This window comes from Nomascus leucogenys, chromosome 9, assembly GCF_006542625.1.
Source record: "Nomascus leucogenys isolate Asia chromosome 9, Asia_NLE_v1, whole genome shotgun sequence".
NCBI lineage: Eukaryota > Metazoa > Chordata > Mammalia > Primates > Hylobatidae > Nomascus > Nomascus leucogenys.
The window spans coordinates 58,582,661-58,608,227 of NC_044389.1; the positions used below are offsets into that span (position 1 = coordinate 58,582,661).

At 36.8% G+C, this 25,567-nt stretch overlaps 1 protein-coding gene across 2 annotated transcripts in view; it reads left to right on the forward strand.

The window, feature by feature from the left end:
• Positions 1–25,567, forward strand: part of USO1 (USO1 vesicle transport factor) — a 94,561-nt gene that overhangs the window by 53,049 nt on the left and 15,945 nt on the right. For both annotated transcript variants that reach the window (XM_030818995.1, XM_030818996.1), the window contains 6 exons: positions 2,331–2,451; positions 10,257–10,435; positions 14,630–14,770; positions 17,604–17,692; positions 18,096–18,250; positions 21,140–21,351. In XM_030818995.1, the coding sequence (XP_030674855.1) occupies positions 2,331–2,451; positions 10,257–10,435; positions 14,630–14,770; positions 17,604–17,692; positions 18,096–18,250; positions 21,140–21,351 (897 nt within the window). The remainder of the gene's footprint in view (positions 1–2,330; positions 2,452–10,256; positions 10,436–14,629; positions 14,771–17,603; positions 17,693–18,095; positions 18,251–21,139; positions 21,352–25,567) is intronic.

Consider the following 25,567-nt stretch of genomic DNA (forward strand, 5'->3'; position numbering starts at 1 on the left):
AGCAATTCTCCTGCCTCAGCTTCCCGAGTAGCTGGGATTACAGGCATGTGCCACCACGCCCAGCTAATTTTTTTGTGTTTTTAGTAGAGACAGGGTTTCACCATATTGGCCGGGCTGGTCTCGAACTCCTGACCTTGTGATCCACCCACCTCGACCTCCCAAAGTGCTGGGATTACAGGCGTGAGCCACCGCGCCTGGCCGAGAAGGACATTTTTTATTCTTTAGTATTTAAATATCATTTTTAAGAATTGTCTTACTTAAATAGGTATCTATCTATTAGAAATTCGGGGTGACTTTCCTTGACTAAAATATGACTATGTATCTTTAAAGCTTTTGTTCTATTCTTTTCATGTCCCGCAGTTTAAATAAGAGGATATCATGCAAATCATAAAGTATGTCTCCCCACATCTTTTAATTTCATTACCACTTATTTTCATTTTCAGATATAAAAGTGCTCTTTAAAAAAAATAACTGCATTAGGCCAGGCGTGGTGGCTCACGCCTGTAATCCCAGCACTTTGGAAGGCCGAGACGGGTGGATCACCTGAGGTCAGGAGTTTGACACCAGCCTGGTCAACTTGGTGAAACCCTGTCTCTACTAAAAATACAAAAAATTAACTGGGTGTAGTGGCAGGCACCTGTAATACCAGCGACTTGGGAGGCTGAGGCAGGAGAATCACTTGAACCTGGGAGGCGGAGGCTTCAGTGAGCCGAGACTGTGCCATTGCACTCCAGCCTGGGCAACAAGAAAGTAACTCTGTCTCAAAAAAAAAAAAATAATAATAATAACTGCATTAATTCTGAAATCTCCTGTTTTCCTTTAACTCTTTACCTTTTTATTCTGCTCCGAACCTTTTTCCCTCAACTTTTATTTGAGACAGACAAATAAGTGTCTATTTATATTGGTTTTTATTAATTTTGTGATCGCAGATTAAGTTCTGTTTTTGTTGTAATGTTTAGATTATTTGTTTTTACATGTTTTATAACCATTTTTTTATTTTAATAAACCTATTCAAGAGGATAAAGAGAAAAGAAACTAAAATATACTAAGACCTTGAAAGCTAGTGGGTTTTACAGAACTTATTTTGTCTTCTTTAGTCTTTATAAAAACCCTATGACAAAGATATTACATGAGTATACTATAAATTCATGTAATTTGCTTAAAGTTGGCATAGCTAGTCAGTAGGGCAACCAATTTTTTATTTTTTTATTTCATTAGTTTTTGGGGAACAGGCAGTGTTTGGGCAACCAGTTTTTAAACCCACTTTATCTAACTCAGAGCCTAAATATTTTCTCCACTGTATTTCTTCTTCTCTTTGTTAGTAGTTAAACTGAAGTTGGCAGCATTAAGTGGGAGAATTTGACATCCAAAAATAACTGTTTTCACCTTTTTCTCTCATATTAATGTTGAAAGTTGACAAGAAAACGAGTGGAATAAGCCCAATAAAGTCATAGGCATTTTTCGTCTTATATGAATACTTACCTACTCAGTACTGGTAGCCAACAGCTAGTTTGCCTCTGTGGGACTTTTTTACTACCTATTTGCTATTCCTCTTCCTCTACAATAATATCTGTGCTTTTTTGTAAAATATGTGTTGTCTTTTTTACCATCATGCTATTATTTAATACTTAGGGGCTCATAAATTGCTTAATACCAAAATAAGCAAAAATGGGTAACAGTGAGTTTTTCTTGAATGATAAAGATATTGTAAAATATGTAAACTATATCCAGCTTACCAGGAGCTGAGAAAAAGTGGAAGTCAGAGGCAAAGACTGCTGTGAATTGTCTTGTGTTGGACATGCCATTCATAAAGCATCAATTTTCATCTTCCTTTTTTCTTTTGACTTAGAATCAAGTTTTGGGGATTTGGAGGCCAGATGTTTACAAGAATTTCTGAACTTTCTCTACTAGAATGTGGTGGTGGTGTTCATTGATTTGTATTGCAAGTTTTTCATTATTACTGTTGTGAAGCATGTACAGTGGCATTCCTGAGACAGACACTTTCATGCTCAACTCTTTAGCTGCAACGAAAGCTATGTAGTGGTTAATGAATATAAAGGAATTCTAGTATGTTTGTATCATAAAGTTGAAAGATAACTGAACTAGGAATTGTTAGACGAGGATTCTAGTCTAGCGTCTGTCTCTTTGAGGTTTATAACCTTAGGGAGACAAATTGCTTAACTATTCTGTTCTTGTTTTCCTTATGTATAAAGTAAAGGAGCTGGGCTTGCAAAATCCCTGCCAGTTCTAAAATTCTGTGATTTTTGAAGTAATTTTAAAATGTCTTATAAATGTTGTACTCCACTAAACATTCTCTTTCTTCTCTATAGGGTGTCTTACTACTGCAGGCACTAACAAGAAGCAATGGTGCAATCCAGAAAATTGTTGCTTTTGAAAATGCTTTCGAGAGACTACTGGACATTATTTCAGAGGAGGGGAACAGTGATGGAGGTATAGTATGAAGAAATTATTTGAAGACATTCCTTTTGTACTCACTGACTTGTTAGGGTATAGGGAATACAGTTGGAGGCAGAAATGGGGACTCTTATTTATACTCTTTGTTTTTCTTTCACTATGGCATGTTGACTATCGATTTCTCTTTATCCTGTTTCATATTTGTTAGGCTTTTGCAGTCTAGGTTGGTGTCTTTCCTGATTTAGAAAATCTCACCTATATCTCTTCAAATACTGTATTGCTAGGTTTCTTCTATTTCTGAAGCTATAGATTATTATGCATGTCCTTTTGCAGATTTGGTGATAGGGAGTTGAGCTGAAGGCAGAATTATATACTGAGTGAATAGGGAGGACACAATTGAGAATTAATGGGAAAGGTTAGAAATAGTCTTTTGGAGACTAGGAGAGCTAGTTAATTATTATAATTAGGAAGATTTTCAAAGTGATACGAACCCCAGCTGGGCTTGATGGCTCATACCTATAATGCCAGCACTTTGGGAGGCTGAGGTGGGTGGATCACTTTAGGCCAGGAGTTCGAGACCAGTCAGGCCACCATGGCAAAACCTTGTCTCTACTAAAAATACAAAAATTAGCTGGGCGTGGTGGTAAACACCTGTAATCCCAGCTACTTGGGAGACTCAGAAACGAGAATCACTTGAACCTGGGAGGTGGAGATTGCAATAAGCTGAGATTGCACCGCTGTACTCCAGCCTGGGTAACAGAATGAGACTCTGCCTCAAAAAAATAAGAAGGGGGATAAGGGCCCCATTAAGGGTATTCACCATGATTTTACAGTAGCACCAACTACTTGAGTGTGTAATTTATTTTCTCCCCTAGCAGCACTCAGCTGCCTACGTGCAAATATAGAAAAAAAAACTCATAGGTTTTCACAGGGTTGGGCCTTCTCTGGGAAGGTGCTATGAAAAGACAGTAAGACAAGAGAACATAGTATATTCCTATTCCATTTCTGTAGAGTGGAAGAAACGAAGATCTCTATAATCTAAGCTAGATGGGGAAGGAAATAAAAACAGAAGGGGGTTTCTAAAAGTGGGGAGAAAGGCATCTGGTTGATGGGCCAAGAGACTCAAGGAAGCCATAGAACAAATGTGTTGAAAATACTTGAGCCACAAAAATAGGTTTTAGGAAGAGAGGAATATTGCCAAAGATGAGGCAAAAAAACTGAGTGGTCTAGGTATTAGACGGGTTGCTGTTGAAATTAAAATTAAGTATGACAGCAGAGCTTAGAGAAAGAAGACTTTGAGCAAGATGCCAGTGATGTTTTCCATGGACAAAGGGTAGTGACTATGAATTTGTTATATATCTGCAATGAGAAGTAGTAAGAGATGGTACAGCCATATAGCCAAGCCTCAAGGGAACAGGAGTTTTTTATGAGAGTAGAGGAACTATGGTTTCTCGAAAGTACACTGGGCTGGGAGGGTCATAGATTCAACATACTGACTCTAAGGTACATGGGATTGAAAACGAATTGCTTTCACTTGAGAACATTACAAGATAAAGCAGATTCTTTAAAGAAATGGAGCATTTCAAGATATAATTGAGGTTATAGCGTGTTTTATTAACCAATATCTGAGAGTTGGCAATGGCATCATGAAAGCGTTTGAAAGGAGATTAAATGGGAGAGGGGAAATGCAAACTATTGTAAAGTGACGAACTGGGAAAGCAGAGATGACCAGAGAGGTGTACATTTTTGGAGGCAATTGAAGAAAATAGGGTTTTAAGGAAAGGTAGAATTTGCTAAGTTTTCCTAGTTGCTAAGACAAGTTTCAGTGGCTCTTTGTAAGTGATAGTGGCCATTAAGGCTCTAGGGTTCACTAAGATGCATGCTGGAAAGAAGGCCTGCCAGTTGTAGTGAGGGCTTTTGACATGCTTTTTCCTTCAGAGCCTTCAGATAGTCCTAATGGCAGACCGTATGTAATAGATATTTATGGTCCCACCTAAGAGACAGGTAGAGTGGTTCCTCCTCATAAGATGAGGATCCACATGGTTCCTCAATAGGAGGTGAGGAAGCCTCTAATCTGGAGAGATTAGGTCTGGTTAAATCAGGAATTCTTGAAAAGCATTTAAAATGTGCACCTTAAGCATTTTAAAGTTAAATGTAATAAAATAAAGGTGTATATTTATGTACTAATCTTTGGAATAGGGCCAGAACTACTACTTTGAATATGGGTATGCTGATTAAAGTTTTTCATCATCTTCCTTGCATGCATCACACCTATAATATATCATGTAGGATTTGCATTTTGGTTTCTTTAAAATAGATTGCAGGATATTTCTGGGTTTTTAAAATTACTTTTCTATCTTTTAGAATTGTATTACCCATATTTAACAGCTGTATTTTTAGTGACCTCCTTTCATTGAGTTTTGCCAAAGACTTAAATTTAATTTTCAGAAAAATAACTGTTTTCACATATATTTTGGTAGTTTTATATAGTATTTAATTAATAACCAGTGCAAATAGCATGGGAGGTTTGTGAATGAAACATTTGATTCTTAGATACAATACCAAAAGTGTATATAGAAAAAAATTGATAAATGAGACTTCATTAAAGTTGAAAACTTGTGCCCTGCAAAAGATTCTGTCAAGAGAATGAAAGACACTTCACAGACGAGAAGAAAATATTTGCAAAACACACGTTTGAAAAGGGACTTGTATCTAAAATATATTTAGAACTCTTAAAACTGAAAAATAAGAAAACAATAAGCCAATTTAAAGATAGGCAAACGATCTGAACAGACATCTCACCAAAAAGATATACAGATGGCAAATGACCATATGAAAAGATGCTCAACATTATATGTCACTAGGGAACTGCAAATTAAAGCAATGAGATATCACTACATGCCTTTTAGATTGAGGAAAACTAAAGAAAACATTGACAACACCAAATGATGGCGAAGATGTGGAACAACAAAAACACATTTGTTGCTGATGGGAATGCAAAATGGTACAACTACTTTAGAAAACCGTTTGGTGGTTTCTCACAAAGCTAAACATAGTTTTATGACTCAACAGTCACGCTCTTTGGTATTTACCCAAATTAGTTGAAGACATATTCACACAAACACCTGCACATGAATATTAAAACACCTTTGTTCATAATTGCCAAGACTTGGAAGCAACCAAGATGTCCTTTAGTAGTTGAATGGATAGATAAACTGTACTACCTCTATACAATGGGATGTTATTTAGCAATGAAAAAAGTTATCAAACCATGAAAGGACATAAAGGAACCATAAAGGCATATTGCTAAGTGAAATAAACCAGTCTGAAAAAGCTACATAATATATTATTCCAACTATAGTTAACCCTTGAATAACTTAAGGTTTAGGGACACCAGTGCCCCAGACAGTTGAAAATCTACTTTTTAACTTTTGGCTCCCCCAAAACTTAACCGCTAATAGACTATGTTTACCAGAAGCCTTACCAATAACATAAGCAGTGGATTAATACATTTTGTATGTTGTATGTATTATATACTCGATTCTTACAGTAAAATAAGGTAGAAAAAAGAAAACATTAAAATCAGAGGGAAGAGAAAATATATTTACTGTTCATTAAGTAAAGTGGATTATCATAAAGGTCTTCATCCTTGTCATCTTCATGTTGAGTAGGCTGAGGAGCAAAAGGAAGGATTGGTCTTGCTGTTTCAGGGATGGCAGAGAGGAAGAAAACATATAAGTGGACCCATGCAGTTCAAACCCAACTGTTGTTCAAGGGTCGGCTGTATATGACATTCTGGAAAAGGCAAGACTATGTGGACCATAAATATTTAGATCAGCGGTTGCCAGGGATTTGGGGATAGAGGAAGGAAGAGATGAATAGGTGAAGCTCAGGGTATTTTTTAGGGCCACAAAACTATTCTGTATGATACTGTAATGGTGGAGACAAGAGATGATACTTCTGTTAAAATCCATAGAACTTTATAGCACAGAGTGAACCTTAATGTAAACTGTGGACTTTAATAATAGCGTATTAATATTCATTTATGAATTGTATTGTAAGAAATGTACCACATTAATGCAATATATTAATGATGGGGGAACTGGAAAGTACAGGCATACATTATTTCATTGCATTTGCCAGGGAATATGTTTTTTTACCAACTGAAGGCTTGTGTCAACCCTGCATTGAATAAGTCTGTTGACTCCATTTATCCAACAGCACGCCCTCACTTCATGTCTCTGTCACAATTAATATTTCAAACATTTCATTATTATATCTGTTATGGTGATGTGATCAGCGATTTTTGATGTTACTATTGTAGTTGTTTTGGGGTACCACAAACAGTGCCCATTTAAGAGGGCAAACTTAAGCAAAAATGTTATATGCATTCTGACAGCTCCACAGACTGGCCCATCCTCTCTCTCCCACTCTCTCTTCTCCTCTTCCCCTCCCTCCCTCCCTCAGGCCTCCCTATTCCCTGAGACATAACAATATTGAAATCAGGCAAATTAATAACCCTACAGTGGCCTCTAAGTGTTCAAGTGAAAGAAGAGTTGTATATCTCTCACTTTTAATCAAAAGCTAGAAATTTAAGCTTTCTCTGCTGAAGATACAGAGGAAGGCATGTTAAAAGCTGAGGCCAAAAGCTAGGCCCAATAGCCAAGTTGTGAATGCAAAGGAAACGTTCTTAAGAAAATTAAAAGTTCTACTCCAGTGAACACATGAATAATTAGAAAGCAAAACAGCCTTATTGCTGATGTAGAGAAAGTTTTAGTAGTCCGGATTGAAAATGAAACCAGCGACAACACTTCATTAAGCCAAGCGTAATCCAGAGTGATGCCCTGACTCTTCAATTCTGTGAAGTCTGAGAGAGGTGAACAAGCTGCACAAGGAAAGTTGGAAGAATGGATATTGTGCATGAAACTAGCAGATGTTGCTGCGTGAGATTTAAGGAAAGAAGCTGTCTCCCTAACAGAAGTACAAGGTGAAGCACCAAGTGCTGATGTAGAAACTGCAGCAAGTTTATCCAGAAGATTTAGTTAAGATAATTGATGAATTATGCTAAATGTTCAGCGTAGACAAAACAGCCTTCTATTGGAAGAAGATGCCATCTAGAACTTTTGTATCTAGAGAGAAGTCACCTCCTGGTTTCAGAGCTTCAAAGGACAAGCTGACTCTCTTGTTAAGGGCTAATGCACTGTTGACTTTAAGTTGAAGCCAGTGCTCACCATTCTGAAAATCCTAGGACCCTTAAGAAATATACTAAATCTACTCTGTCTGCGCTCTATAAATGGACAACAAAGCCTGGAAGACAGCACATCTATGTAAGAGCATGATTTACTGAACACACATCTCTTACACTTCTGTGTAAGAGCATGGTTTTCTAAGCCCAGCGCTTTAGAAAAAACAATTTTCAAAATATTACTTCTCATTGACAATGCACCTGATTACGCAAGAGCTCTGATGGAGATGTACAAAGAGAGTAATACTGTTTTTTTTTTGAGGTGGAGTCTAGCACTGTCACTTGGGCTGGTGTGCAGTGGTGTGATCTCGGCTCACTGCCACCTCTGCCTCCTAGGTTCAAGTGATTCTCCCTTCTCAGCCTCCTGAGTAGCTAACATTACAGGCACCCACTACTGTGCCCGGCTAATTTTTTGTATTTTTTTTTTAGTAGAGATGGGGTTTCACTATGTTGGCCAGGCTGATCTCGAACTCCTGACCTCGTGATTCGCCCGCATGGCCTCCCAAAGTGCTGAATTACAGACATGAGCCACTGTGCCCGGCCAATAATATTGTTTTCATGCTGTTAACACAACATGCATTTTGCAGCCCATGGATCAAGTCTCACTCTGTCACCCAGGCTGAAGTGCAGTGGTACAATCTCGGCTCATTGCAGCCTCTGCCTCCCAGGTTCAAGCAATTCTTGTACCTCAGCCTCGTGAGTAGCTGGGATTACAGGCATGCACCACCACGCCCAGCTAATTTTTGTAATTTAGTAGAGACAGGGTTTCACCATGTTGGCCAGGCTGGCCTTGAACTCCTGACCTCAAGTGATCCATCCACCTCAGCCTCCCAAAGTGCTGGGATTACAGGCGTGAGCCACCGCACCTAGCAATTTTGACTTTCAAGTCTTAATATTTAAGAAACACATTTCATAAGGCTATAGCTACCATAGATAGTGATTTCTGTGACGCATCTGGGCAAAGTAAATTGAAAACCTTCTGGAAAGGATTTACCATTCTAGATACCATTAAGAACATTTGTAATTCATGGGAAGTCAAAATACCAAGATTTATAGGAGTTTGGAAGTTGATTCCAACAACCCTCATGGATGATTTGGAGGGGTTCAAGACTTTAGTGGAGGAACCAACTGAAGATGTGGTATAAATAACAAGAGAATTAGAAGTGGAGCCTGAAAATGTGATTGAATTTTTGCAATCTCATGATCAAACTTTAACAGATGAGGGGTTATTACTTATGGATGAGCAAAGAAAGTGGTGAAGATGCTGTGAACATTGGTGAAATGACAACAAAGGATTTAGAATATTACATCAACTTAGTTGATAAAGCAGTGTTAGGGTTTGAGAGAATTGACTCCAATTTTGAAAGAATTTCTACTGGGAGTAAAATGACTCACTGAAGACTCAGGCGGTCATTAGCATTTTTTAGCAATGAAATATTTTTAAATTAAGGTATGTACATTCTTTGGACATAATGCTATTGCACACTTAATAAATTACATTATGGTGTAAACATAACTTTTGTATACATTAAGAAACCAAAAAATTTGTGGGACTCACTTTATTGTGATACTTGCTTTATTGCAGAAGTCTGGAACCAATAAGTAGATGTCTGTGTAGAGAAACTCTATTTGTACTTACTTTTTCTATAAGCCTAAAACTGCTCTAAAAAATGATGTATTTTTTTAAAAAAATAATTGATTTTTGTCAACCTACAGCTCAACTATTAGGAGTTAAAGTGTTGATGTACCAGATGAGCTTACTCATCGTTACGTACAGCATCCAGCATCAGTCAATATGTTTATCAGAAGAAACGGAGGCTATTGGTTAATCTATTAGTACTTGGTAAAGTAGAGATCAATTGGAGAGTTTTCACTGTGATAATAGTGAAAGCTGTAGTGTGAATGAAACTGCCCTGGAGAGTATATGCTGTAAACAAAGAAGAAAAAGGATAAAACCATGGAGGACAGAAACAATGAAAGATCGAGCACCTGCAGAGCTGTAAGGAAAATCAAGAGAGAGTGACGTTTTAGAAATCAAGGGAAGTTTCAAGGAAGAGACAAACAATGTTAAGAGCTTCTTAGAGATCAAATAAGATATGGTTGATTCATTCAACAAATGTTTAATAGTTAAGTACTGTGTATATACATGATATCATGTCTCTGTCTCTGCTAAAGATACAGAGGTAAGTAGGCTGTTCACAAGCGTTTGTGAATTATAATCTAGCGGAGAAGACAAACACTATCTAATAATAAAAGGAGAAGGCTACTGCAAGAGCATGTAGCTGGTGACACTACCTAGTCCTGTAGTCTTGGTAATTGTTCCTGAAGAAATGATGTTTAAGCTGGGATTTGAAGATAAACGATGAGTTACTAAGGCGATTGGGTACTTGACGTAGAAGTCAAGAGATCTTTGGGGTACCTGAGAAAGAGCATGCAGGTTATGGCCTGTGGCCATCAGGTGTCAGAACAGACTATCTATCTGCCTGGCCATATTGAAGAGATGCTGAGCATGGAGATTTATCTTTTTGAAAATGTTTGGGAGTTTTGCGTCAGGTTTTATGAGCCTTAACACTTGTGTTTTACATTATTTCCCCAGGTATAGTAGTTGAAGATTGTTTGATTTTGCTCCAAAACTTGTTAAAAAACAACAACTCCAATCAAAATTTTTTTAAAGAAGGCTCATATATTCAACGTATGAAACCTTGGTTTGAAGTTGGAGATGAAAATTCTGGCTGGTCTGCACAGAAAGTGACCAATCTACATCTAATGCTACAGGTATACTATCCTTAGACATAAATGTGGTAAGAATTTTGACAGTGATCTTTTCAAAGAGAAGAAAATTGCTTGTATTTTACAAATCCAGAATATTTGATGGGTTTCAGGTTGGCTTAAAAAAACCGTAATATGGAAATTTGCAGTTATCCTCTAGCTAGAGATCCTACCTACCCATTATTTAGCTTTGACAGTTATTAACATCTGGCAATTTTGTTTCATCATTTATTCCTCTCTTTGCTGTATGATTTTAAAGCAAGTTCAGACCTACAGTTTCCTGATGGGTTTTACATTAAGGAATAATAGGTTAGATTGTTGATTTGAATTTTTAAAAACCTACTTTCTTCACTTAGGGCTCTAATAGGGTAAATTTTAATATTCAAACTATTAAGTTCAAATAAATTCATTCAGTAAGCATTTACTGAGAGCCAGGCACTAGATGCTAGGAAGTAAATGATCATGTCCTGCCCCCAAAGATGATTAGTCTGAGTTTTAAGTCGAATACATGTTACATTGACAGACCACCTGTGATTTATTGATGCTTTATGGTGAAAGCTTAGTGGTAATAATAAAAGTGAGGACAGTAGGATCCCAAATTATTTTCTCATCAGAGAAAATTTTTAAGTTCTTTGAAGTAGTTTACTTACTTCTTTATTGAATCCTCCTTCTCCAAACTCTTAAGTTTATACTAGTCTCCTCACTTACGAACTCATAATTCTTGTGGGCCTTTGAATGTCTCTGAATTATACCTGTGTCTCTCGGAAGTTGTGGACCTAACTAGATGGTTAGCTCCGCTAGTAATTAGAGGCAGAATGTTGTCCCATGCCGTGGGAGTTGCCTGCATAGGATTGATAATTAGGGTAATCTGTGTCCCAGTTTGCCAGTACGGTATTCGTTTTGTAATTACTAATAGCTTCCTCTTTCACTTCAAAAGTGTCCTGGTTTGGATTATAAATTATGCAGTTACCCTAGTTAGAATATGCCTAAAAACTGTTAAAAAAGTATTTTCCAGGAGAACTTAGTCACAGAGTCTATTTGTACTCCCAACTCATCATTTCTGTTTTCAAATGTTGGTATTATACATTTAAGAAGTTAGTAGTTTTTTAATGTTTTAGAAACAGTGTCACCAAGTGGTAACCTTGATACCTTTGTTCAACACTGCTTTATTTTGTTTTGTTTAAGAGACAGGTTCTTACTTAGTTGCCTAGGCTGAGTGCAGTGGTGTCTTCACAGCTCGTTGCAGCCTCAACCTCTCTGGCTCAAGAAATCCCCCCACCTCAGCTTCCTGAGTAGCTGGGACTACAGGCACAAGCCACCACACCTGACTGGATTTTTTATTTTTAGTAGACATAAGGTCTCGCTATATTGCCAGGCTGGTCAGGAATTCCTGAGCTCAAGCAATTCTCCTGCCTCAGCTTCCCAAAGTGCTGCTGTTATAGGTGTGGGCCACATGCCCGGCCTACAATGCTTTCTTAAATAAGGAAATTCCTCTAGAAAAGTAATTTCCAGAATGTGATTAGAGAGGGTGAGAGAATCATGATATACAAAAGCATGTATTTTGTATCAGACAGTGAAAATTTAAATTGTTTGAGGAAGCTACACATGTTTTATGGTTTAGGGTACTATGTAAAGAATTATTCTGAAGGAAGTGTCACTGTTTAAAAAGTAAAGTAGGTCAGGTGTGGTGACTCACACCTGTGATCCCAGCACTTGGGGAGCCCAAGGCAGGTGGGGATCACTTGAGCTTAGGAGTTTGAGACCAACCTGGGCAACATGGTCTTTATCAGCCCTGTGTGGTGGTGTCCACCTATTGTCCCAACTGCTCAGGAGGCTGAGGGGGAGGATCACTTAAGCTCGGAGGTTGAGGCTGCATTGAACCATAATCACGCCATGCACTCCAGCCTGGGCAGCAGAGTGAGACTCTATCTCAGGGAAAAAAAAAAAAAATTACCAAAAAATTATTAGAGTACAGCATGTAAACAGAAAAATACAGTATTCTCGTTATATAACAAGTTGATTCTTTAAGAATTCTTTACTTTTAAAAAGTGAATAAACTGGCTTTCTGTAGAAAGCTTTTTTCTCTTACACTTGTTGTGAAGACCATAAACTCCAAAGCAAAGGAACTGAATTTAATTCATTTTAATATGTTCTCCACCTGCAATACTGAATAGTAGATTCACTCATGACTTTACAGGCCAGGAGTTATCTTCTGCTATTCTGTTAGAACCTGTTGGAATACTTTGTGTATAACTTTATTTAGAGTTGCTTGTATTTTAAGTTCTCTATTATACACTAAATAAAAATGCATCGTTGTTTTCCTGTTTGGACATACACATTCTGTATTGGAACTATTCATCATCACAGTTACCATGATTGCATTCTGAGCCACTAAAAACAGAAATTGATCTGCTTGCAGAGTTTTAATTCAAATTTTGCAGACTAAATTTAGGGAAAACATCTTTTGAAAAGTTTTTTAGTTATAAAATATTTTATTTTTTTAATAAAATTATAGCTTTATGACTAGTCTACTTTTTATCCCTGCGGGAGTCTCTTCTATGGCATTTTATTGGGAAGATACTGCCAATGGCTCCCAGAAAGTTCATAACCTTATGAGATAATCATTTTCATTCTAGGGTAGTTTTAATTATTAGAAACTTTATATATTAAGTCATAAACTGTCTTGATATGACTTCTGTAAATTTACTTTTGCTTTCTGGAACGACACACGTTCATTCCTTGTGAATATTTCATATATTTACGTGTTGCTATTAGATCTCTTTTATCCTCATAAATATTCCCTTTTTCTTTATTTACATCATCAGTAAAGACACTCAACTGCTATTAGATGATAATAGAAAATTACTGTTGATTTTGTCCGATGTAATAATGGTATGATTATATTTCAAAAAATATCAAGTGGAGATGCATACAGAATTATTTGTGGTAGAATTGACATATTGCCTAGTATTTGTTTTAAATACTCAAAAAAAGAAGGAAAAGAAGTAGTAAGGATAGGAGGGAAATAAATTAAGGGAGGAAAAAACACCAGAAATCTCACTAGAAAAGTCCAAGGACAGGAACCAATGTAATCCTGACCTTCTCTTCAGTGACATCAATTTATTAATGTACCCTCTTTGAGATGTCTGTTAAGCCAGACATGGAAACATCTAAATCTATTTTGTCATTAATCACTGAGTTAACTACTGGTTGAAGTTTTTCTCTCATTCTAGTGATTTCTGGTTACCTTTTTATTCACCAACAATAAAAAATACCACTTTTCAAACTTTTTTTTGTTTTAGTATTTAACTCCTCCCTCACAAAAAATCCCCTTTCTTAGTGGAGTCAATCCATAGATCACAATGTGTGTCAGCTGTAGTAATACAAGTGTTTTGGTTTACTCGCTTAAATCATTGATTACTTCTGTGTATCTCCTATAAAATAATGGTTAATGTTTACACAGCACTTTGTTGTTAACAAGGTATTATCATAAATACCCCCATTTGATCTTGATTTACAAGATTTTGCACATATATATACACATAACTGTAGTTTTAAAATGTGACACACATGTAAAATGAATTTGGAGACATAACTGTGTTAAATAGTTATTTCAGATGACTTTTTTCATGTTTCTGAAATTTTATGTTTACAGTCCAAGTAATCATAGAATCATAGGGATTTAATTGGCATTAGCAATCAATGCAGCCCACCCCATGCCTAATACATGAATCTTTTACCATCTCTCCAGTTTTGGTTTTAGCCTCTCTTTAAATATTTCCAGTTTAGGGGAAATTTATCACACGTCAGGTCATTCTGTTTTCAGACCTGCTCTCTTACTAGATAGTTCATTATTAACTTTGAAAAGAAATCTGCTACTCTGTAACTTATTCATTCATTTACTTATTAAATATGTACTGTTACAAGTACTGTGCTTCTTTGGGAAACAAAAATGACCAAGGCAGTTTCTCTCTGGGAGTTCACAGTCACCTGAAGAAGACAACCTTAAGTTTAAGAGGCGTAATGTAATATTACTATCACAGAACTATTGCCATGGGAGCATGAAAGAAAGAGCACCTAAATGTAGCTAAGCAGCTAAGGGAGTACTTCATGCAGACTTTCTTGTTCACATAGATCAGATTTGCCGCAAGCCTTTTCAAATCTTTATAAGACAAATTTTGTTTTCTCTTTCTTTCACAGCTTGTTCGTGTATTGGTATCTCCCACCAACCCTCCTGGTGCTACCAGTAGCTGCCAGAAGGCTATGTTCCAGTGTGGGTTATTGCAGCAGCTTTGTACTATCCTAATGGCTACTGGGGTTCCTGCTGATATCCTGACTGAGGTAAAGCAAATGAAGTCAAAGCCAACTCTGTGGGAGTTGAAATCCTGAATCCTAGGAAGAATTAGATATTTGCTGAAGGAAAAACTACAATAGTTAACCATTTTTTAGGTTAAAATTTTTAATGATCTTACTAAAATATAATTCACATAATGATAAAAGTATTGATTCCAAAAGATATACTCGTCCCTCGAGTTTTATAGTACATAAATAATAATGTTAAAGCTTTGCAGATCCATCTACAAAGATTTCTCATTGATTTTATTATATTCAACAGGAGTGCACAGTATGATTTCGTTTTTATTTTGAGAACAAAGTGACTTAGTCTAACTCAGCCGGTAGATTCATTGAATAGTAAATTCTTTTCCGCTAATGTGTGGCATTCTCTGTTGCTTACCTATAAGAAAAAGAAGTTAGTTTGAAGAAAAAAAGTTCGTTTATATTTTTTAAATTTTTCTCAGATTAACACGTGCAATATCAAAAGTACAAATAATAATAAAAATTTTATAACAAAAATAACTGCCTTCAGCCTCAGTTGTCCTTACTGTAAGTCCCACTTCCTCATGTCACCTCATAATTATTTTATGGAATTTATATTTAAATCAGTTGTTGGGGTTTATATTTTTACAGCTGTATTGATCCCATTCCTGCTAAGCCAAATAGAGCCCTATATCCTTTTTTAAATATACATTTTTCTCATCCATGAGTCATAATTGTGTTCTTCATTTTACTGTTACTCTATATATGCATAGGTATATATGCTTAATAATCATGTACTTAACACTTTGTTTCCCACCGCAGGCCACCCGCAGACCCTCCATTCTCCTACTCCAGTCTGTGCTCTAATTCTTCCCCATGTCTCTTGTCCTGGGACTTTCTTTTGCCATCTTCCTAAGATTTCCTTTACTTGTCTCCTGACTTGGCTTCCTTGGTTATCTGGATCCTGTATCTTTTTTTTTTTTTTTTTTTGTACAGAGTCTCAGTCTGTTGCCCAGGCTGTAGTACAGTGGCATGATCTCAGCTCACTGCAACCCCCGCCTTCTGGGTTCGAGCAAGTCTCCTACCTCAGCCTCCTGAGTAGCTGGGATTACAGGCACCCACCACCACGCCCGGCTAATTTTTGTAATTTTAGTAGAGACAGGGTCTCACCATGTTGGCCAAGCTGGTCTTGAACTCCTGACCTCAAATGATCCAGCCATCTTGGCCTCCCGAAATGTTGGGATTATAGACATGAGCCAGTGCTCCTGGCCTGGATCACATATCTTTTTCCTCTATCCCTTGGTTCATTAACTTTTTCTTAATTTTCTTTTGTTTTGTTTTCTTTTTTTTTTTTTTTGGAGATGGAGTTTCACTCTTGTTGCCCAGGCTGGAGTGCAATGGCACAATCTTGGCTCACTGCAACCTCCGCCTCCTGGGTTTGAGCAATTCTCCTGCCTCAGCCTCCCCAGTAGCTGGGATTACAGGCGACTGCCACCACGCCCAGCTAATTTTTTGTATTTTTAGTAGAGACGGGGTTCCACCACGTTGGCCAGGCTCTTGACCTCAAGTGATCCACCCACCTCAGCCTCCCAACGTGCTGGGATTACAGGCGTGAGCCACTGCACCCGGCCATTATTTGTCTTAATTTTCTAAAAAAAAAAAGAATAAATAACAGAATTTTTTTTATTTTTTGCTCTTTCATGTCTGAAAATGTCATTCCTCTACTTTCAGAATTAATTTAATGTTTGGCTAGATATGGAATTCAGGGTTGGAAATCACTAATACTCAACTTTCCGAACATCATTCCAGTGTTGCTGTTAGGAAGTTTGAAGTTTGAAGCCATTATAATCCTACTTTTTTTTTTTTTTTAATTGTAATCTTCTTCTCTCTGGAAACTTTTGAGATCTGTTATTTTTGATTTTCTGAAATTTACTGATGATGTGCTGTCCTGTGGACCTTTTCCCCGCTCCCTTGCTCCCCAGTTATTTTTATCATTCACTGAGCACCTTCAGCTGGAAATATACATCCTTCAGTTCTGAGGATGTTTTTGGCATTGCCTGATAATGTTCTCTTTTCTGTTTTGTGTTGCTGTTGTTGTTTATTGCTCTATTTCCCAGGCTGGAGTGCAGTGGCACTATTTCGGCTTACTGTAACCTCCACCTCCTAGGTTCAAGCATTTCTCCTGCCTTAGCCTCCCAAGTAATGGGGATTACAGGCACACACCACCTCGCCCAGCTAATTTTGTATTTGTAGTAGAGACAGGGTTTCACCATGTTGGTCAGGCTGGTCTCAAACTCCTGACCTCAAGTGATCCACCCACCTGGGCCTCCCAAAGTGCTAGGATTACAAGCGTGAGCCACCGCGCCTGGCTTCTTTTCTCTTCTCTTTCTGCAACTCTATTAGTAGACTTTCTGGGTAATTTGTCTTTTTAAAAATTAATTTTTAATTAACAAATAAAAATGGTATATATTTATCTTGTATAACATGTTTTGAAATAGTCTTTTTATTTTTTAATTTCATCCTTAAATTGAATTTTTTAACCTTTTAAATTTGTTCTTTGATTATTATTTTAAAACCTTTTTCTGTTTTTATAAAATATTTTATCTCGTAGAGAATAGTATTATAGTTTTTGAGATTTAAAATGCCTGTCAAGTGTTATTTTATTGGAGACCCATGCTTAATGCTTTAAAATTTTCCCTTGAGGAAGTGTTACAAGATTATAATGTTATCATTGATGTTTTTGTGCCTGAATTTTGGCACTTAAAAAGTGGAATATAAGATTTTTTTCTATTGAAAACGTATTTTCCTTCTTGACTTAATTTCTCTAAATGTTCTTTTTCTTTCTTCCACTTAACAGACCATAAATACTGTATCAGAAGTTATTCGAGGCTGCCAAATAAACCAAGACTACTTTGCATCTGTAAATGCACCTTCAAACCCACCAAGGTAGAAAAAGGGAAATACTGAGATTACTCTGAGGAAGTAAAAACTTTGGGTTGTTCATGTATCTCATATACACATCTTACTCTCCTTAAAGAAGTTTAGTTGTATGTTTTGAAACTAGAAATTATCTGACAAGATAAATGATATTGGTATTTTAAAAGAGTTGGTAGTCTTTGGAATTTAGATACTTAGATTCAGATATCATGTCGTCCACATCCTAGCTGTATGCCTTAAGCAAGCAGTCACTTCACTTCTGTCAGCTACAGTTTTCTGTGAAATAGAGATGGAAATACTTAACTTGCTGGTGTTCTGGTTATGTTTCTTCAGTCAACAAAAATGACTGGTATTGACTTGTATACTTGGGTTGCAGTGTTTCATTTTGTTCTTTTCTTTTTAAATGCAACAGACCGGCAATTGTAGTACTTCTCATGTCCATGGTTAATGAAAGGCAGCCATTTGTTTTGCGCTGTGCTGTTCTCTATTGTTTCCAGTGTTTCTTATATAAAAACCAAAAAGGACAAGGAGAAATCGTGTCAACACTTTTACCTTCTACCATTGATGGTAAATAATTTAGTTCTAATTTTTATTTGAAAAAGTAAATCGTTGTCTTTCAAGCTTTTAATTGATTCTTTATGCTTTAGCCTAAAATACTTTGTATGCTTAGGAGAGAAAAAAAAAAAAAACAAAAACACCTGAATTCTAAGGCCGGCAGGTAAATTTAGACAACAGGCTTTGGAGTCAGACCAGAGTTTGCATTGTAGAATTTTCACTTTTGCTGTATAACTTTTGCTGTATAACTTTTTAACTTGAGCCTTACTGAGTTATGGGGGCTAATAATACCATCTCTATGTGGGGTTAATACCCCATTAGGACCATTGTGAGGATTAAGGCAGTTACATGCATTACATTACATAAAGTACTCACACCAAAACTTAGCATGTATAGATGCCAGTAAACAGAATCTACTGTTAATTATAATTGTCATTCTAAAGATGAATTTTGCCAGGTGCGGTGGCTCACGCCTGTAATCCCAACACTTTGGGAGGCCAAGGCGGGCAGATCACCTAAGACCAGGAGTTCGAGAGCAGCCTATCCAACATGGTGAAACCCCGTCTCTACTAAAAATACAAAAATTAGCTGGGCGTGGTGGCAGATGCCTTTAATCCCAGCTACTCAGGAGGCTGAGGCAGGAGAATCGCTCAAATCCTGGAGGCAGAGGTTGCAGTGAGCTGAGATTGTGCCACTGCACTCCAGCCTGGGCAACAGAGAGAGACTCTGCCTCAAAAATAAAAATTAAGAAAAAGAAAATGAATTTTACCATTAAATCACATTTAACTTTCAGTCTGTTGTTCTAGTATAGGTTAGAGTCATTACCCTTTTTATGGGTTCTTTAAATATTTCATCTTACCTAAGACAAATTTTTTAAATATTTACCTTTGTTAACTTTAAACTTTAAGAGCAGTTTCATAAAGGTAATTGGAAACATCAATAAAACTCATTTTAATTACATACATTGAGGTTTTTTGTTAGAATTTAAGTCTGTTTAATTACACTTACCAAAAAAATTTGGTAAAAAATTACCATAAAAAAATTATTGATCATTAATGAAAATAAGACCCTGATGTAGTAGAATGATCAAAATGTGGCATTTCCTTAAGTTTGTTTTAGGAATGTTGTTTTTAATTAAGGTAATTTTTTGGAATGTTACCATCATCAGTTTGATGCTGAAAATATTATAATACAAGTTGAGCATCCCAAATCTGAAATCTGAAATGCTTCTTTTTTTTTTTTTAACATTCCTTCAAATATTTAGCCTTTGTGTTTCAAATAATCTAACTGCACTCATTAAGTAATTTTGAAATGTATACTTAAGCCAGGCATGGTGGCTTACACCTGCAATTCCAGCATTTTGGGAGGCCAAGGCAGTCATATTGCTTGAGTATAGGAGTTCAAGACCAGCCTGGGCAACATAGTGAAACCCTATCTCTACTAAAAATACAAAAATTTAGGCAGGGGTTGGTGGCTCACTCCTGTAATCCCAGCACTTTGGGAGGCCAAGGTGGGTGGATCACCTGAAGTCAGGAGTTCAAGACCAGCCTGGCGAACATGGTGAAAACCCGTCTCTATTAAAAATATAAAAATCAGCTGGGCGTGGTGGCGCATGCCTGTAATCCCAGCTACTGGGGAGACTGAGGCAGGAGAATCGCCTGAACTTGGGAGGCGGAGGTTGCAGTGAACTGAGATCATGCCATTGCACTCCAGCCTGGGCAACAAGAGTGAGACTCCATCTCAAAAAAAAAAAAATAGCCAGGCATGGTGGTACACACCGGTAGTCCTAGCTACATGGGAGGCTGAGGTGGGAGAATCACCTGAGCCTGGGAGGTCGAGGCTGCAGTGAACTGAAATTGCATCACCGCACTCCAGTCTGGGCAAACAGAGTGAGACCCTGTCTCCAAAAAAAAAAAAAACAAAAAATAAAATATACACTTATTTTTTATTATAGTCACCCTGTTGTGCAATCAAATGGTATATCTTATTCATTCTTTCTAACGATATTTTTGTACTCATTATCCCCATCTTCCCTCTAACTTCCCACTACCCTGCCCTGCCTCTGATAACCACCTTTGTAATCTCTTGTGTACATGAATTCCCACAAATTTTTAGATCCCACAAATAAAGGCAAATAAATTTTACCTTCTACCATTGATGGTAAATAATTTAGTTCTGATTTTTATTTGTTCTCACAAGTAAGTGAGAACAAATGTTTGTCTTTATATACCTGGCTTATTTCACTTAACATAATGATCTCCAGATTCATCTGTGTTGTTGTAAATGACTAGATCTCATTGTTTTGTATGGCTGAATAGTACTCCATTGTGTGTATATACCACATCTTCTTTCTGAAATACTTCTGGTCCCAAGCATTTTGGATAAGGGATACTCAACCTGTGTTTCTTTTCTCTCTCTCCTTTTTTTTTTTTTTTTTTTTGAAGATAAGGTATCACTCTTGTCCAGGTTGGAGTGCAGTGGCACAGTCCATAGCTCACTGCAGCCTCAAACTCCTGGGCTCAAGTGATCCTCAGGCCTTAGCCTCCCAAGTAGCTGGGACTACAGGCATGCACCACCAACTCCTGGCCTCAAGGGATCTTCCCACCTCAGCCTCCCAAAGTGCTAGAATTACAGGCGTGAGCCACCATGCCCAGCCGCCACCTGTATTTCTTTGTTCTGTTACTTTTCTTCCAAGATAACTTTCTCTCATTGTTCATTTTGCTTTGAAAAGCAGACTTTTATCATTTTGAAAGTATATTTAATACTACTAATTAATACATGTTTAATGATTATATTTAATGGTATTTCACACTATTTTATGTGTACAGAAAACAATTTATTTAAAATTTGGTTTACGTCAAAATCTAATGTATTTTTATTGTCTGCCTGCCATCTTTGTAGCAACAGGTAATTCAGTTTCAGCTGGCCAGTTATTATGTGGAGGTTTGTTTTCTACTGATTCACTTTCAAACTGGTGTGCTGCTGTGGCCCTTGCCCATGCGTTGCAAGAAAATGCCACCCAGAAAGAACAGTTGCTCAGGGTTCAACTTGCTACAAGTATTGGCAACCCTCCAGTTTCTTTACTTCAACAGTGCACCAATATTCTTTCACAGGTAAAGTTTTGCATAAGGGAAAAAGTTCTATACGTTTTGATGTCAGTGATACAGGATTTAAGGATGTCTTTAGAAGATGCAGATGAAAAAGGACAGAGAAGACTTATTCTGCTTATTAGTTCATCATAATCAGAAACAGTTTTGTGGAGAAAAAGCAATAAATACTCTTAGAGAAATAGTTTTGCTAAATAGTTATAAGGTCTGCATCATGATGAAAATACATGTTCTGGGTAGAAAGGTATTTTGAGGGTTTTGTCTGGTTTTTAAATTATCCACAGTGTTCTTGCATGTCATTTTTCTCTTTCTTCTCAGTAACTGAATTCAGGTTAGTTTATGGGAGGGAGTAAAGTAGTTCATAGCTGTGTATTTCCCTCTTTCTCTTCCCAAAGCAATTGATCATCTAGAAACAATAGATCAGTGGTCCGTTGTATATATAGTTATACAGTATATCCCCTTGAGGTTCGTGAGTTCTTAAATCCTTAAGTCCCCAGTGCATATTAATTCACCTAGTAAAGATGTAGGAAAACATAACAAAAAATTTTTGCATGTCTTAGACTCTTAATGAGAACAACAAAGCTTTATTGAGGTGTAGGTGCTAGGCATTTAGGAATGTCACTTTCTGTTACGTGATTTCCCCACATGTACCAGCCTTGCTATTGAACAGTTCAAGTTCATCCTTTAGCAAAACTCTAAAGTCGTTGACATTTAGAGTCACTCAGGGAAAGTAAAAATGTGACTAAATCTAAAATTGTTCTGTACACTGCTCTAGCAGTAGTTATCCTACCCACTCCCCATAATAATGTGGTTGTGTCCTTCTTTAGTTTTTAATCCTGCCACACTCGTTGCATTTTTCTTTATTTTGAGCTTTTAAAGAAACATTAGCTCCATCTATAGAAATTATAAATGAAAGCTTAAAAACTAACTATAGTGAAAAGGAAGTTGAAGTTTAAAATTGGTTTAATTGAAAGCTTATTTTGTCTTTATCACTTACCTCTTAGAGATTAAAAAAACTACCCCAAATTTTTATGTCTTTACTTACTACTTTGCATTCTCATGTTGCTATCTGTTAACAACAGTTTTATTTTAAAGCCAAACAGTAATTATCTCTCGCATCACCATCACCACAGACTTCACTTTAACATTGAAATTACAATGAATGCATGATGAGAAGGGCTAAAGATGGTAGTGTCTTCCCCACTCTTAAGTAATCACAGTGCTATAAAATTATCCTTTATTTTCTAAAATATATATCCTCTAAATGTATCCTCTAACTTTTTATTGTATAAAAGAAGTCTCATTAGAACCATCCTGTCCCAAATTATTGGCTTGAGTTTGTAGAGAGACTATGAAAACGTATTTGAGGGATTTTTCCAGATTTAGACTTTTCTAAAGTAGTAATATGAATGAATAATTTGTAATGTATAATTTGCAGGGTGATAAGATCGACAGACGGGTATGTATCACTTGATTAAGCTTAGGCATTTTCCTCTTCCAGCAAAGCTTTTTCTCTGTCTTGGGTTTTGCTGATTGGTTTTTTTTAACTGCTTGTTTGAAGTTACATTCTACTCACACTTTTGCGTGTCAGCCAATTTATTTCTATTGTAAATGGCTCTCCAGTTTTTCTCCATGGGATATTGTATTGGTGTTACTAAACATTGTGGGAATGAGAATCTGAATCTATACTTGTGCTTCTTCTGGGGATGCTTGCACTTTCTGGATTTCCTTGGTTTCGGTTTTTTGTGTTTTTTCTCCAAGCTTGCCTATTTATTTTCTCTGAAGCCATTTCAAAGGAAGTAGAATTCAGGATTAAGAATTTTGTCTTTAATTAATCAGCATATGAAAGAATGTGATGATTTTTATACTAGATTATTTAAAATGTGCAATAGTAAGTGTAATTTTATAATTTGAAATATTTTAAATGAAATATTATGGATTATTCTGAATATAATCCATATGCTACAGCTACCACTGAGGATTCGTTTTTGCTGTGTGTGGGGAAAGTGCTATTTTTGTTTTGTTTTGTTTTGTGTGAGTATTTGGCAGAAAAGGAGTGTACCTTAATATCTATGTTTGGGCATGAGTTTCAGTTGAATAATGTGGGTAGTAATAAATGAGGTCCTGTTATGAATTGTATCTTTGTGTATGAGCATGATTTAACATGTGTCATTAACTTACACACACACATACATATTTTGCAGCTTTAGCCTGCAGAATTTTATATTAGGGAAAGTATTTTATAAGTATACATGTCAGTCATTTGAAAGGGAATTTTTTTTTTGAGGTATTAATTTATATACAATAAAATGCCTTCTGTGTTTCATGTGATGATTTTTGGTGTTTGAGTGTATCTCTGTAACCACCACCCGAAACAAGATGTAGAACATTTTCATAATCCTGGAAAGTTCCATCATGCTCTTTTCTTTCTTTTTTTTTTTGAGACGGAGTCTCACTCTGTTGCCCAGACTGGAGTGCAATGGCACGATCTTGGCTCACCGCAACCTCTGCCTTCCGGGTTCAAGCAATACTCCTGCCTCAGCCTCCTGAGTAGCTGGGATTACAGGTGCGCACCACCACGCCCAGCTAATTTTTGTATTTTTAGTAGAGACAGGGTTTCACCATGTTGGCCAGGCTGGTCTCGAACTCCTGATCTCAGGTGATCCACCCACCTGGCCTCCCAAAGTGCTGGGATTACAGGTGTGAGACACTGCGCCCAGCCCTCAGCTTCATATATTTTGTTTGTAGTTCTCTTTTATCGTGTAAAATCTGTGGTTTATAATTACCCCCAAGAATGCTCTCAAATTACAGTTTTAGCCTCCATTTGTTTTCTCAGATCTTCTCAATGGTTCACACACTCTAGGGACTCTGAAAAGAGATGTGTACTTTTCCTTTTATTTATATCCTCTGCCCATTTTATATTAACGTACTTAACCCTTGTTTTTAATATGAGTTACGGATTTTTTTTTTTTTTTCTGGTATGTCATTTGTCTTTTGACCTTGGTGTTTTGTTTTGGATTTTTTTTTTTTTCTCAGACTTATCTTTTATGGCTTCTGCATTTTAAGTCATACTTAGAAAAGGCCTTTCCATGTTCAGATTTTAAGGAATTTACTAGGCCAGGCGTGGTAGCTCACACCTGTATATTAGCACTTTGGAAGCTGAGGTGGGGGCATCGCTTGAGCTCTGGAGTTCAAGGCTGCAGTGAGCTATGATTGCTGCACTCCAGCCTGATAGACAGAGCGAGACCCAGTCTCCACTCCCCCCAAAAAAGGCTTTAAGGAATTATACTTCTATTTTTATCTTATACTTTCTGGTTTCTTTTTTTGCATTTAATTCTTTGTTTTTCTCAGCGAACTGTATGAGATTCAGATCCACTGATCTTTTTCTAGATAGCTATCTAGTTGTCCCAAAATCTTTTAAGTCTATTTGTAACTCACTGATGGTTATATGCTACCTTTTTCATATACTAAATTCTCATTTGTATATGGGCCCATTTTCTGGATTTTTGTATTCTGTCTCTTGATTCCTGCTTGTTCATGATCCATTATTCTCTTTCTTTTTTTTTTTTTTACAGTGTCCCTAGTTAATCTCACTTTTCTCATATGATCTTCAGAATCACGTTGTTTTGTTCCAGAAGCAAAAAAAAAAAAAAAAAAAAAAAACCTTTTAGTAATTTTTATTTGAATCACATTAATTTTATTCATTTATTTATTTTTAATTTAATTTATAATTATTATTTTTTTTGAAATGGAGTCTCACTCTGTCGCCCAGACTGGAGTGCAGTGTTGTGATCTTGGCTCACTGCAACCCGCACCTCCCAGGTTCAAGTGATTCTCCTGCCTCAGCCTCCCGAGTAGCTGGGACTACAGGCGCATGCCACCTCGCCTGGCTAATTTTTGTATGTTTGGTAGAGACAGGGTTTCACCATGTTAGTCAGGCTGGTCTCGAACTGCGGACCTCAGGTGATCCAACCTGCCTTGGCCTCCCAAAGTGCTGGGATTACGGGCACATTAATTTTATAAATTAACTTAGAATTAATATCTTTGTGATGCTGAGTCTCCTATCTAAGAACATGGTGGCTTTCTATTAGTTTATGTCCACTTCTGTGCTCTTTAGGAGTGTTTTAAAATTTTCCTTGTTTAGATTTTATACCATTTTGATTAGGTTCACTCCTGAGTACTTTATCTTTTTTTGTCTCTGTAATAAATGGAGTGTTTCATT